The following is a 12,863-nucleotide window of genomic DNA, read 5'->3' on the forward strand; positions in this document are numbered from 1 at the left end:
TGTATGAGGAGGTGAGGCCATGAAAGTCTGAGTAGAAGACTGAGATAACACTGTGCTTTCTTACCTCCCGTCAGACCCAGAGGATCCCTATTCCACCCCCCCGGAAGACTCAAGCCCAGTTGCTGGATGACATCCTCATTTGCATGCGGGACCCCCGGAACATTACTGAGGCACCACTAGGTACGGCTCTGACCCCCAGTCCTCAGCTGCCAGGATCCAAGATCTAGAAGTTTACTCACCTGCTGATATAGGCAAAGGGCTTGTGTTGGAGCAGGAAGGGCCCTTAGAGAGCATCTGTCCCAGACCTTCCTGTGTGCAGATGGAGAAACTGAGGCCTGAGTGAGGCAGAGAGTTGCCTAAAGTCACACAGCATGTCACCAACAGCTTGAGACAGAATCAGAAGGGGATGCCTCTGGCTTTCTAGTGCCCAAACTGGAGAGACCATTTTCAGGCCCTTAACATTCTCTTCCCACCCCCTCCCACTTTCTGGGGGGACCTGGACCCAGTCCCCGCTGCTTTAGGCTAGGTGGGACCCAGGGTGACCTTGGTGCCCCTCCCGGCTTTTCTCCCTGCAGGAGCTGTCCTGTGCCAGCGGACAGAGCAGCGGCTGGTGAACCAGAAGCAGTACCTGGAGGCCAAAAGGCTGCTGAAGGAGTTTCGTGCGCAGTACCGGCGGCTGGTGCGCTGCTCACTGCGGTCGGTGTTCGGGGCCACGGCACCACCCCACGTCCCGCCGGCATTGAGCGAGGGCCAGCCTAAGAAGTTCGGCCGCTTCCTCGAGTTAGGCCGCTTCCTCGAGTTCATGGATGAGTTCTGCCAGGAGCCCACGGCCAGTGACTCGAAAGGCTAGGGCTGCGCACGGGGCCATGTGCGCCACCCATCCCGCGCCCCACACCCTCCACAAGGGCTCCATGCCCTTGACCGCTCCTTGGGATGGGTGTGGGCCTCCGAGCTCTGCTCAGCTTCACTCGCCGGCCGCTGTGAGTGGGGAGCTCGTCAGGACCTCCCCGCCCTGGGCCGGGCAGGAACCGGCACCTGGCCCAACAGCAATAAAGAGTGGGTGCATAGAGCAAGGTAGGCCTCATGCCTTTTTGGAGCCTAGGCCAGGTTGTCGCACTGGGGAAAGAAACCCCAGCTGATGCGCATCCCTAGAGTCCTGTGGGAAAACTGCCTGAGTCACACAGAGTGATAACACTGTGTTATCCCACAGAGCTGGGATAAGCACTAGGACAGAAAACAGGTTGATGAAACAAAGAAACAGCACAGAATCTAAAGCTCAGAGAAGTTAACTAACGTGCCCACAGCCACTAGTTAGTGAGTGTGTGTGAGTGTGTGTGTGTGTGCGCGCGCGCACGCGCACACGTGCGCATCGGGAGCAGGGCGGGTACAAAACTCGGGCCTCAAGGCCCCCAAGAGCATCTAGGCTTTCTCTGTTGGGCAGCTTTTTCCACCTTGAGGGCAAATGTGGGGAGAGGGAAGAGAGAGAGGATTGGGAATTTCCTTATTAGATGGCCATGACCACAAAATTGGGACAAGTTGAGGGGAGGGCTTACATGGAGTTTCCCAAGGTTTTCTAATCCAGGACATATGCAAATACAGTGGGATGTGGCTCTAAAACAGACCCTGGGACTGTGCAAGGTCAACCTGGACTCAGGTTAAGTAAGCTAGTTCTAGCCAAAGCAGCCTATGGGGTTGCCCCATTCTTACGAATGCATAGTAGTCAGCACCTACTATAGAGGAGGATCAGGAGAAGGCCACTGGGGCTGAATTCCAGAGATGTGCATTTGGATGAGTTCTGCCAGGGTGCTGGGTGTGACCTAGTCACCTGGGCAATGATTTCTCCTAAGACTGCTTTCCTGGAGGTGCCTACAATTCAGACCTGGGGAGCAGGCCTGCAGTTCCCAGGGTCCAGGAAGCAGTGGCATAAGGATTAAGGACCCACAGCAAGGCACAAACTCCCACAACCTAAGGTGCAATTAAGGCGATTATAGAAATACAGTCTTGTAGCCACAGGTCTGTGGTGCAGTATCTGGTGTATTTCAAGTGCGAGACTATTAGGACACAAGTGTTCCCATATTATCACACTCAACCAACCACAGCCACATACATATGGCCAGTTACATATTTACACCAAGCTGTGGTCATACCAGACACACACATTCAAGTTCAGACAGTCACATACATGATCACATACAGTTCCACACACATATCAAGTTACAAAGTCAGTTACATCTCACTCATTCACACAGGCACCTGGACAGATTCAGGTAATAAACACAGTGCTACCCTCAGCAGCACTCATGTGCTGGGGCATGTTGCTGACTTACCACGCTGGGTCTCCTAGGCCCAAAATCATCCTTCCGCTAATGTTAGGAAGGAGAATCCACCCCAACATTCACGCTGTAAACCTCACTAGGTTCAAGTTCGAGAGATTTGGAATGCTCCCTTCAGCCAGAAACACTATCAAACAATAAGCTCTCAGGCCTGAAAGGCTCCTGGGAACATCCTATCCCAGCCTCAAGGCAGGAAGCCTCTTGCAATCTCCCCAGCGGATCATTCAGCTCCTGCTTGCACATCTAGTGACAGGGCGCTCATTCCCCACAAAGGCTGTCCCTTCCTTTGTTGGGAAAACTATTGGATGGCCCTAGCCATTGGACTAAGCATCTGCCTAAGTCCCTCAGTAGTCCTAACTCTGCTTTTGGGCCCAGAGTATATCTGCTCTCTCTGCCCAGCGAGGCTGGCCCTTTACCAATATGAGACTATCCTGAAGAGGCTATACCTATCTAGGCCAGACGCTCCTAGCTTTCTCAGTTATTCCACATGGGATACCATCTGAATAAACTGCTTCTCCTATCATTCTGAACACCGAAGCAAGACATTCCAACACAGGGCATCTCCCAGAGCAAAGATCGCACCAAAACTCAAACACACATAGTCTAAGCTCAGCTCATATTTGCCTGAGATTGCTCTCCAGAGATAAGACTGACTAGAAACAGAACATTCATGAGTTTGCTTTACTGTTTTCTCAACTTGGGCCTCTCCTCAACCTGGCAAGCCTGCACTGAAGAATGCACTTTGGTATTGTTTAAACAACACATCATCCCATTTGATCCCTTAGCAGAAGCATCCCTGACAGGGCACGCCTGTTCTGAGTCCTCTGTCTTTGTCAAAAAGCTCCTTGTGATGAGTTGGAGAGGAGGCAGCCAGCAATGGCAGTGCCAAGGGTCTGGGCCCCTTCTGCAATCTAATGCAGACAGCAGGTTGAATGAAACCAAAATCCAAACCATTTTCTATTTCTAGGTTGGAGGGGATAAGGCCCTAAGGACAGCTGTTTATACGAAGAACTAAGAGTAAATAGTACATCAGTCACACACAGACAAAAAAATCCATTAGTTGGCATTTAAGATAATCATTTTCTTTTACATAGTTACCCATTCTCATTAGGACTTGAAGGTTCTGCTGGAGGTTAAGGGTTGAACCCACTGAGGGAAAGCCCTGCTCCTACTGTTGGCACAGCTCGGAGAGGGGGCAGGGCCAACAAGGGAGAATCTGCTGCCGCCGTCTGGAGCCGGGCCCCAAAGCTGCTCCTGAGCTCTCAGGGCTTGATCTTTGAGTACATTCCCTGTTTCTACCCCTTATTAAATGAGAGGAAAGGAAGAACAACATGCCTGGCCTTACCCTGGCTTTGTCCAACTAGTTCTTTTTTTTTTTTGCGGTACGTGGGCCTCTCACTGTTGTGGCCTCTCCCGCTGCGGAGCACAGGCTCCGGACGCACAGGCTCAGCGGCCATGGCTCACGGGCCCAGCCGCTCCGTGGCACATGGGATCTTCCCGGACCGGGGCACGAACCCGCGTCCCCTGCATCGACAGACGGACTCTCAACCACTGCGCCACCAGGGAAGCCCTGTCCAACTAGTTCTTGACTTAAGACACCAGAAAAGGTAAAAAGGGAGCCTGCCCCCAGTTTGAGGTTGCCTCCCACAATTACTGAGACAAGGGATTAAGGAAGCATTTTCTCACAAAGCAAAATGTGTAAATATTTTTCTTAGGAAAAAAAATATAATACATAGAACAATGTGCACATTCAGTCTTGGCACTTTTCCTTCATCCAATTTAACCAATTTCTAAACTGGTGACTTCTGTATATATTCACTGTGGATAACGTGTAAAGATGCATTTCTGGATCATCTTTAGAGGAAAGTCTATTCAGCATCCTCTTCCTAGAATCCCACCCCCACCCCTCAAAAACAAAAAAAAGCAGACCTGCTTTCTCATTGAGTCACAAGAATTTATAAACAGCTATACTCACTTCCAAAAGCCAAGTCAAAAGACCAATCTGGGTTGATAAGGAAAAGGCTGGCTGAGAAAAATTAAGTCCCTAAGGAGTTCTTGATTTTCAAAGAAAAGTAAAGGGTTGGTTGGGTTCTAATCCTTGGTAGTTAAAATGACGGCCATTCCAATCAAAATATATCACTTCCCAAGATTTCACATTCACGTTACTCTCACTATGAGGTTTTTTTCCCTGCCTGGGTGTGTATTAAGGGGATATGGGTACATTTTAATTCTAACTGAAAAAAGCAGGAAGAAAAAACAAAACAATCATTCGGGTGTCCCCCTCATTAGGAGATTGTGTGTGTGTAACTTAGAGGACTATTCATTCAGACCCTAGACAACTACAGTACAAACATGACACACAGGGCACTGAACCTCAAGTTCCTCATTTCTTAAAAAAAAGAAGGGCATCAGGGGGTATAGTTTGACTTGGATAATTTCCATGCCCATTCCAGCTACATAACATTTTATGATTATGATCCAGCCTTCATTTTTCTTCCCTTCCTCACCTGCTTGCCTGCCATCTCAGTGGAAAGCCACGCAGGAAAAAGGAAAGGAATCCCAAGTTGCTGCCAGCTCTGGTGAGAGGTCTGGTTGGGGAAGAGGTTAGTAGGTTACTAAGTTGAGAGTGAGCCTCCTCTGACCATGTCAGTGATCCACAACCGTCCTCATTTCTTGGGGCTTTATGCTAAAAGCAGCTCCTAAAGAGATGCTATTGTCCTATAATCACTGGAGGAGAAAAATCATTCTCCACTGGTAAAATTACTTAAGAAATGGAGAGCAATATTGCAATCAAATTCACAAATACTGATGGGGGTATGTAAAATGTTCAAGGGTGCTGGACAGTACCTTGAATGGGCCATCCAAGATCATCACTATGGTCTTTCATGAAACCATTAACGAGCTCTCCAGCCACACGTGCATTCAAACACATTCCAGTAGACACTGAGCTCATCAAGAGCAGGACTGTCCTTTCCATCTTTATATCCATGACTTTGCACAGGGTTGGCACAAGTTCGAAGCTCAGGAAATATCTGTCAAATGGAATAAAAAGGACAAATGGCACAGCCTTCGGTCATCAGCTTCACCAGTCAAGCACAATGGCAGCTTTCCATCTTAGTTTGTCTGTTTGTAATAACACAGCAATTAATTAAGCAGCTTTAATCTCTTAAGGGCATTTTTCTTTAAGAGAAAATGACCAAAAAAACACAGAAAGCATTCATCACCAGTGCTTCCTCCAGGCAAAAATTTAAAGATTAAATTTAAAAAAAATAAATGAAGCCACTTAAAAAAGGTTTTCCTGGGAAGCTTCAGCCAAGAAGAAGCCTTCTAAAAAGAGGCAATTACATGAAAGGGGCCAGGGGCTAGATACATAATCCCCAGATTTGACATTAACCCAACAGGCCCAGATGACTTCTTTCAGCAGATACAATCAACGGATCATGAACATGTTCCCAAAGTATCTTTCCCACTTGATAAAAAAAAGGGCTGAGAGCCCCCTTCTTAGGGCATTACATTTCTTGGATTTCCCATCAGAATGACCTCTACTCTCCAACCTCTCATAACTTCCCCTTTAATAAGAAAAAACAAAGCATATACACAAGGAACAGAGTTAGAAGAACATGGGAAATTTCTATGGTGAATCAGATTCCAGTGATTTGTGAGAAATGTTTGTTTTCTGAGATAGTGTATCTTTCATTCTAGCTCACAAACCCTCCCCATCATTGTTTTCCTTCGTCTTTCTCCAAAGAATTCACGTCAACAACTCCATTTGTGACCAACTTCACAATCAAGCAACAGGAGAGGGAAATTTTCCAGAAAGAAGTGTTCAGGTTTTAGTTGTTAAGTATGGGAAGCATCTTAAAATACAGATAATACCTTCTCCAAAGGTATTACCTTTGGAGAGGTAAAACCTCTCCAAAGGTTTTACCCTTCTCCAAAGCCAAGCAGATTAAAGATTAAGCCTCCTCCCTCCTTAACCTAAACTGCTTTGTCTATATTCGAAGGACTGCTGCTCAGCTGGAAGTTTGGAAACAACTGTCAATACCATTCGAGGTTCCACTGTAGGTGGTCGGTAAGCTGGATCCAGCTTTTGGAATATTTGCCTAACAAGAAATTTTCACTCTGCACCTGATGCTAAAACTTGTTGCTACTGCTAAGCAATTTCTTAAAATGAAAGTATTATTTTGGGGAAATACTTAAAATATATATCTTTTCTATTAAAAATATTTATCTTTTTTCCAAAAACAAAAATCAGTTCCAACTGAAGTGTTTTTCAAATGATTGAAGGTATAGAAAAAGGTGACAAGTGGAAAAATAAGTGTCTTTGCTACTACCAATGAGACTAGCCTTCCAAAAACATTTACTAAGATCGAAAAGGAACTCCATGAAATGGCAGTAACTGCTGTCTTCTCTGAGGGCATTTAGTAAGTCACCCTCCCTGTCTCCACAAACCAGTGCCAGCTCTTCTATCTTGGGCACCAATATGCCCTCCAGCAGCCTTTGGAGGGCGTATGTTGCTGGTAGGACCTAAAACTGAAGTGGTATGAATATAAAGTACTGATGTATATTTTCTAAACAAACATCTGCATGGGTGCACACACAAACACACAGAACACAGAATACATACATTCAGGAAAGTGACACTCCCCACCAAAGTAGTCACTGAGGAGGTTCCACATATCTCAGTGATTACCAAAATACTTAAGACATCTCTGGAACTCCTCTTTGGGAACTGTTTATGAGCTGCTCAAGAAAATGTCTCTGACTGCTTTACAGATGCACCTCATTTCTGACTCCAAACCCTCTAGGTAACCTACCTTCTCTTCCAGAAGCTTCAAATAGCTTCTGACTAGTTTCAAACTAAAATTCTCTTTCCTATAACCCCAAAGATTAAAGATTTGCCGAGAAGAAGGGAGGCAAATCTCCTGAGAAGAAGCAAAAGTAGGTGATATAGTAAATCCTTTGTGATCTTGATAAGTGAGTCGTTCTGGATCTTAGCTTCTGCCTTAGTAAGAGGAGGAAGTTGGAATAGATGACCATTAACGTCCTCTGCAGTTCGAACATTAGATGTCTAGATGTCTCTAGACTTTGAGGACAGTTCCAGAGATGTTTTCACCAATGGCAACATCATTGGAAAAACTATGCAGCATCCTGCTGAGGCCACCTGAGGGGAACAACATACATTGGGATAAATAAGATCTGAAAGGTTTGTTAAAATGCCAGTCACATGACTTTATAGTAACAGCTCATACATGCACAGGGAATGCCAGGCCACCTGAGATTCCCTAAAATCGTATCTTAATCCCTACTCTCAATGAGCCCAGATGGGCAGAAGCACCAAGCACCACCAGAGATGCAAAAGACACATGGTGTCAGCTGCTAAGGAAAATAAACCCCAAAGGTCCATGGGACTGAATTTACCAGCTGCATCCAGCTAGATTCCTTGTTTCCACAGTAGGGAGTTTCAGTATTGTTCTTGCCTGACTTCTGGGCAAATTTTTTGGATTTTAGATCAACACTGCAGATAACTCTTGGCCATATGGAGAGTAACAATGAAGTCCAATCGTAGTTTATCTAACAGAGTGGAACCCCAGGAAAACAGAAGGCTGTACACTGTAGGGAGGGGATAATTGCACAGTATATGTTTACACTTCCAGTCAATCTCAATTATCTGCATGTGGATTTTGCACAATCAACATTCAAAGCCCAGCTAGCTTTCTCTAGGCTCCCCTGGTACGTCCTTGGATCGCTGTCCATTATGGCAACCTCTTAAGTGTGGGAAATCCATGGGATTTGTCGTTGGGAGACCCAGCAGTCAGTCTGGGCTACACCCTTAGTAGTTGAGAGAACCTGAACATCTGCACTGCAGTTTCATCATCTAAAAATGGGACTAATACCACTTACATGTTAGGTCTCCTGAAAAGACCAAATTAAACAATGACTATGAATGTGGTCTGTCAACTATATAGCATTAATCAAATGTTATTTTTTAAACAAGGAATGTAAATTAACTTTTGTAGAAGCATAAAAACTGATTTAATTAGGAATATTTACTTGCAGCAAGGCTAAGAAGGGGGAACATAATCTTTTTGGATCTGCCAAAGAACTACACTGTTCCACTTCTTTGAAAAAAGATGGAACTAATTTTTATCTGCATGGCTGATTTAAAACAACACCTGCTGAAGGAAGTCAGGAGGTCTGTCAGTTTGAAAAGGTGTGTCCCCTCTTCCTCTACCATTTCTAACCCTGCCATTGTGCTCCTGAATCTCACCCCAAGTAGAGGCTGCCAGATTTGGCCCAGACGCCCTAAGGGGTGGGTTACTTAGTGGGTGAGGAGCGCTTCTGGCCTGGGTCACAGGGAGGCAGAGATGCAGCTTCCTTGGATATATACACTACAAAGGCCCGAGACCTCTCAGAATCATGCTAGACAGTGTTTTGCCATTAAAAGAAACCCAAAGTGAGAACACTCATTTCTTCAGGGTAAATGATCAAGCCCAAAGACCTCTAAAAAATAGGTAACACTGCTCGTCAGGTGCTACTTGGCCCCAGCCATGCTACTGGACCGCAAGAGGTACTGATCCACGCTTCCTTTTCGCCGACTCACAGTCCGCCTCTCATTGTCAAATATGCGCTGCAACTGCAGAGCGAGCTGCCGGTCCTCTTCCTCTTGCTGCAATTTCTGCTCCATCTCTCGCAGTACTGGGTCTGCTGGGGCCAGACCCACCTCACCACCGCTTTGTCGCAGTTTCTTAAGGGAGCCATTTTGTTCCAAGTGCTTGGTCTTACAGCGTCTTTTCCTGCCCCGACGCAAGGAAGGAAGCGGCTCCTCACCTAGGCTGTCTGCCAGAACACCATTAGGCAGATCAAAATGATTCACTGTCTTCAGCTGTTTCTTTGTTTTGAGGACCCCGCCCAAAACACTGTTTTTAGGTAGCACTGAATTAACTGCTGAGATTTTCATAGTTGTTGTTATACAGGTTTTATCTAACTTGGCATCTGGGGATGACCCTGACCCTTCAAACTGCTCTCTCTCCGAAGAAGTCCCACTGGCTCCCACTTTGAGTTCTGAAGAACAGCAGGTTTCTAATGGGATCTCAGTGCTCCTTTTACTGTCACTGCCCTGCTCTGCTTTTGTCTGGCTAACAGAGGGGAAATAATCAAGGTCAGTGGGGGTAGGTCCTGTATACTCAGAGAGTACTTGCCCACTGGACAGTCTTGTATTTAAAGCCAGAAGTGGCTTCTCCTTGCTAGAATGGGTAACTTCAGTGACGAGTAAGTCTTCCCCTGTTTCTGGAGCCAGGGAGGTGAGGGTGGCTTTCGAAAGGGTCTTTTTGATCTGTCGCTCCTGAAAGATCTGTTCCCACTTTTTGAGGATCCGTGGACTGGCCTCATAAGTAGTCTGCTTCTGCAGGCTTCTGTTTAGGTTGCGGGGTGTTGATTTGATGATGAGGGGACTCAGTACACGGCCATCAGGGAGTCTCTTGGGAGGAGTACATGGTGAGCAGACAATGGGCTTGAAATGGTTTAGTTCTTCGGAGATGCTGTCGTTGCTCTCAGGGCTGATGGAGCGCTCTGGCTTATGCAAGGAAGCCAAGGATGAGAGGGAGCTGAAGGGCAGACGCTTTTCAATGGTTAAGTCAGGGGCCGAGAGGCAGCGGTTGTTTTGGGTGGACAAGAGGACACCAATGATAGGGTTGGAGGCTGGGGTCATGGTTGTGACCTGAAAGAGATTTAAAAGATTACAGATACATACATACATATACATATTTTTTTTCTTCGTAATTCCTTCTTGATGGTAGAGGGATAGAGAGGAAAAGGGTAAGAAAAGGGATAAAGGGTCATATGAACCTAAAAAATGTGGACAATCCCTAACCTAGAATGCACCCACCATTTGCAGAAATTCCTACATACTTGAAACAATTAATGAAATTGAAAATTCTGGGGAAAAAATACTCATCCAGAACTTTTAAGAAGGTTCTTCTAGTGGCCCTCATTCCACTCCTCTGGCTACTAATTCAAACTCTCTTCCTTCACATGTATTTTATAAAATTCTCCAACATAATTAGTATGCCTAGGACCCATTCTGCCTCTTCTCATCTGGAACAGTTTCTCCTGTGGCCGTGCGCAGGACGGGACTGGAGAGCCCCGGAAGCCTGTGTCTGAGGTCTACCTTGGCTTTGCTGGTTGGGGCTGCTCTCAGTCTGCCCTTCACTCTGTCCTGACCAGTGTCACTGCAGCTCTGACTCCTTTCCATCTTGGAGTTTAGGTTCCTAAAAGAGAATAAATAAAAGACAAGTAGTCAAAAGTAGCCCATGATTGCTAAGGAAAAAGAATGACAGTGTCTTCTGTGCTTTCAAAGCCACGCAGCTACAATAGAAAATGAATTCATTTATTAACAAAATACATTCTAAGAACAAATCCTGTCCAAAGAGAGAGGGAGTTCTCCAGAGAGGACATCTGGTTTAAGCCTTTGTTTCCAAACTCAGATCCTGCCTAAGTAACGCAAGACCAATGGCTATTTCACTCATGCTTAGAGAGATGTAGGGACACCTCACCTTCCTGAATAGGGTGGATACAGTATTAAATCACCTTTACAAACAATACATTTTTTTCCTTTGATTAGGCCCAAACCTCTCCTCAAGCAATCTGAATCAGCCATGAAACAAATATTTAAGTACTTATAAAATGCATAGCAATGCACTAGATTCCTATGCAAGGAGTAAAAATTAAATATAGTCTCTCCCTTAATCCATTACATTTGAGCTTCCAGAGGCCTACATCCTTTGGAATTAAGAGGTTTCATGACTTTTCTTTTTTTGTCTTATGTGTGCATTACATTATGACTTCACAATGCAAACCAAAAACCAAAGCACCTGTATTATAACATTAATCTTACTGTGTAAGAATTATGTACAGATGACTGTCACCTGCCCCAGAGACTGTAAGTAGGGATTCTTGACTATCTTATTACTCACCTTTGTTTTCTACTCTCCAACTCTTGCCTAATACACGTCTGGTGAGACTAATGCTTTTACAAATGTTTGCAAGAGATATTTTACCTGTGATACAACTCTACTCTATAAGCATTTAACATACACTTACTATATGCCAGTCACTGATGAGCACTATCTGGGCACTGGAAATACAGAAAAGAATGAGGTACAGTCTAGGTCTTCAAGGAATCAGAGTCCAGTGAAGCAGACAAATAATTCAATACAATACAGTGAAATGGTACAACAAAAAAATTATGCCTAAGAATGGCATAAAAGAGTTGTTAATTACCTGGGATGGAGTGAGAGCAGGGTTGCAAAAGCCTTTCTATGGCATATGTATTTTGAAGGATAAATAAGAATTTGCCAGAAGGCAAGATGGACATATAGCCATGTAGAGGATCCCAAACAGAAATTATTTCCTTGAGTGATTCTACTTAGCTCTGAAATGGAATAATCATATCTACTCTTTGGAGCAAAAGATTTAAAATTTTACTATGCCAGATTAGTTCAGAGAAAACTTATAAAGGAGGTAATAAGGTACATTCCCAGAGTTCCTCTCCTCTCCCTACATCTCTAGTGAAGGCCTAGCCTACCTATTCCAGCATTTCTGTATTATTCCTCCCATTCAAACCCCTCTCATCCTATGTCTCATAGCCACATCACCTTGCTAGATGGCTCCAATCTGATGGAACTAATCTATGCTATGGTATTAATAGGAGAAAATGATGGCCAACCTGTATCACATGTTTGCATTTTACCAAGAAAATTCAACACTGAACCAAAAAATAAAAATAACGTGAGAGTTGTACCATCTAGTGGAAGGTATATTTTGGAGCAAGAAGGAAACTTCAACATTACCCTATAAAGGCAGCTGCTTACAAGTCAGCTTGGTTTGTATTTTACCCAGAATAATACTGAAATTCATTTGCATTCCCAGAACTCACACAAACTGTCAGGGGTGCAAGTTACCCAAAAGTAAACTGTACAGTATATTAAAATGCTGGGGTGAATAACATTTACTTTGGGTCAAGAGGAATGGATATAGAGCTGAAAGAGATAGCATTACTATGTCAAATATGTGACTTGTTTCGCATGATTCCATTGGAGAAACAAGTACAAACTTAAAGGAAAAGATTTCCTGATCAACATAAGGAAGAACTTTATAACTTTTAATAGTAAGAGCAGTTCAATGATATCTGCTTTGGGAAGTACTAAGCTCCATGTCATTAGAGGTGTTCAAACTGAGGCTGGATCTATACTTTAACAAACATTCCAAAATTTAAAATTAGCTTAATATATATACTTTTTAAAAAACAGGCTATGCATCCATTTTGTCAGCAATAACAGTCAAATTTAAAGACGCTGGCGACATGCCCAAGTTATCTGAGGTACAAATGACAACTACTTGTTGCTGGGGAGAACTTCTTAACATGCCCTCTAAACTCTGTTTTGGTGAAAGAAAAGGCCCAGGGAAGACACTCACACTGGCAGCACTCAAGCACACAACAAGGACACCTAAATAGTTTCTGACAATCTA

At 44.6% G+C, this 12,863-nt stretch overlaps 2 protein-coding genes across 11 annotated transcripts in view; one reads left to right on the top strand and one right to left on the bottom strand.

Moving 5' to 3' along the window:
• XRRA1 (X-ray radiation resistance associated 1) overlaps positions 1 to 8,506 on the top strand; it is a 105,268-nt gene extending 96,762 nt beyond the window's left edge. For 9 of the 10 annotated variants that reach the window (XM_082626948.1, XM_082626951.1, XM_082626943.1 and 6 more), the window contains 2 exons: positions 75 to 180; positions 576 to 8,506. In XM_082626948.1, coding sequence (XP_082483074.1) covers positions 75 to 180; positions 576 to 850 — 381 coding nt within the window. In that variant the 3' untranslated portion in view covers positions 851 to 8,506. Of the gene's footprint in view, positions 1 to 74 lie in introns of all 10 variants that reach the window. The other variant, XM_082626946.1, reaches the window with a different exon arrangement.
• The window catches only part of RNF169 (ring finger protein 169), an 82,643-nt gene continuing 74,046 nt past the window's right edge, over positions 4,267 to 12,863 (bottom strand). Inside the window, exons 5-6 of the mRNA XM_082626953.1 lie at positions 10,504 to 10,603; positions 4,267 to 10,053 (exon numbers count right to left, since the gene is read on the bottom strand). Coding sequence (XP_082483079.1) covers positions 8,869 to 10,053; positions 10,504 to 10,603 — 1,285 coding nt within the window. The 3' untranslated portion in view covers positions 4,267 to 8,868. The remainder of the gene's footprint in view (positions 10,054 to 10,503; positions 10,604 to 12,863) is intronic.

Source organism: Mesoplodon mirus (genome assembly GCF_964341445.2).
Source record: "Mesoplodon mirus genome assembly, chromosome: 7".
NCBI lineage: Eukaryota > Metazoa > Chordata > Mammalia > Artiodactyla > Ziphiidae > Mesoplodon > Mesoplodon mirus.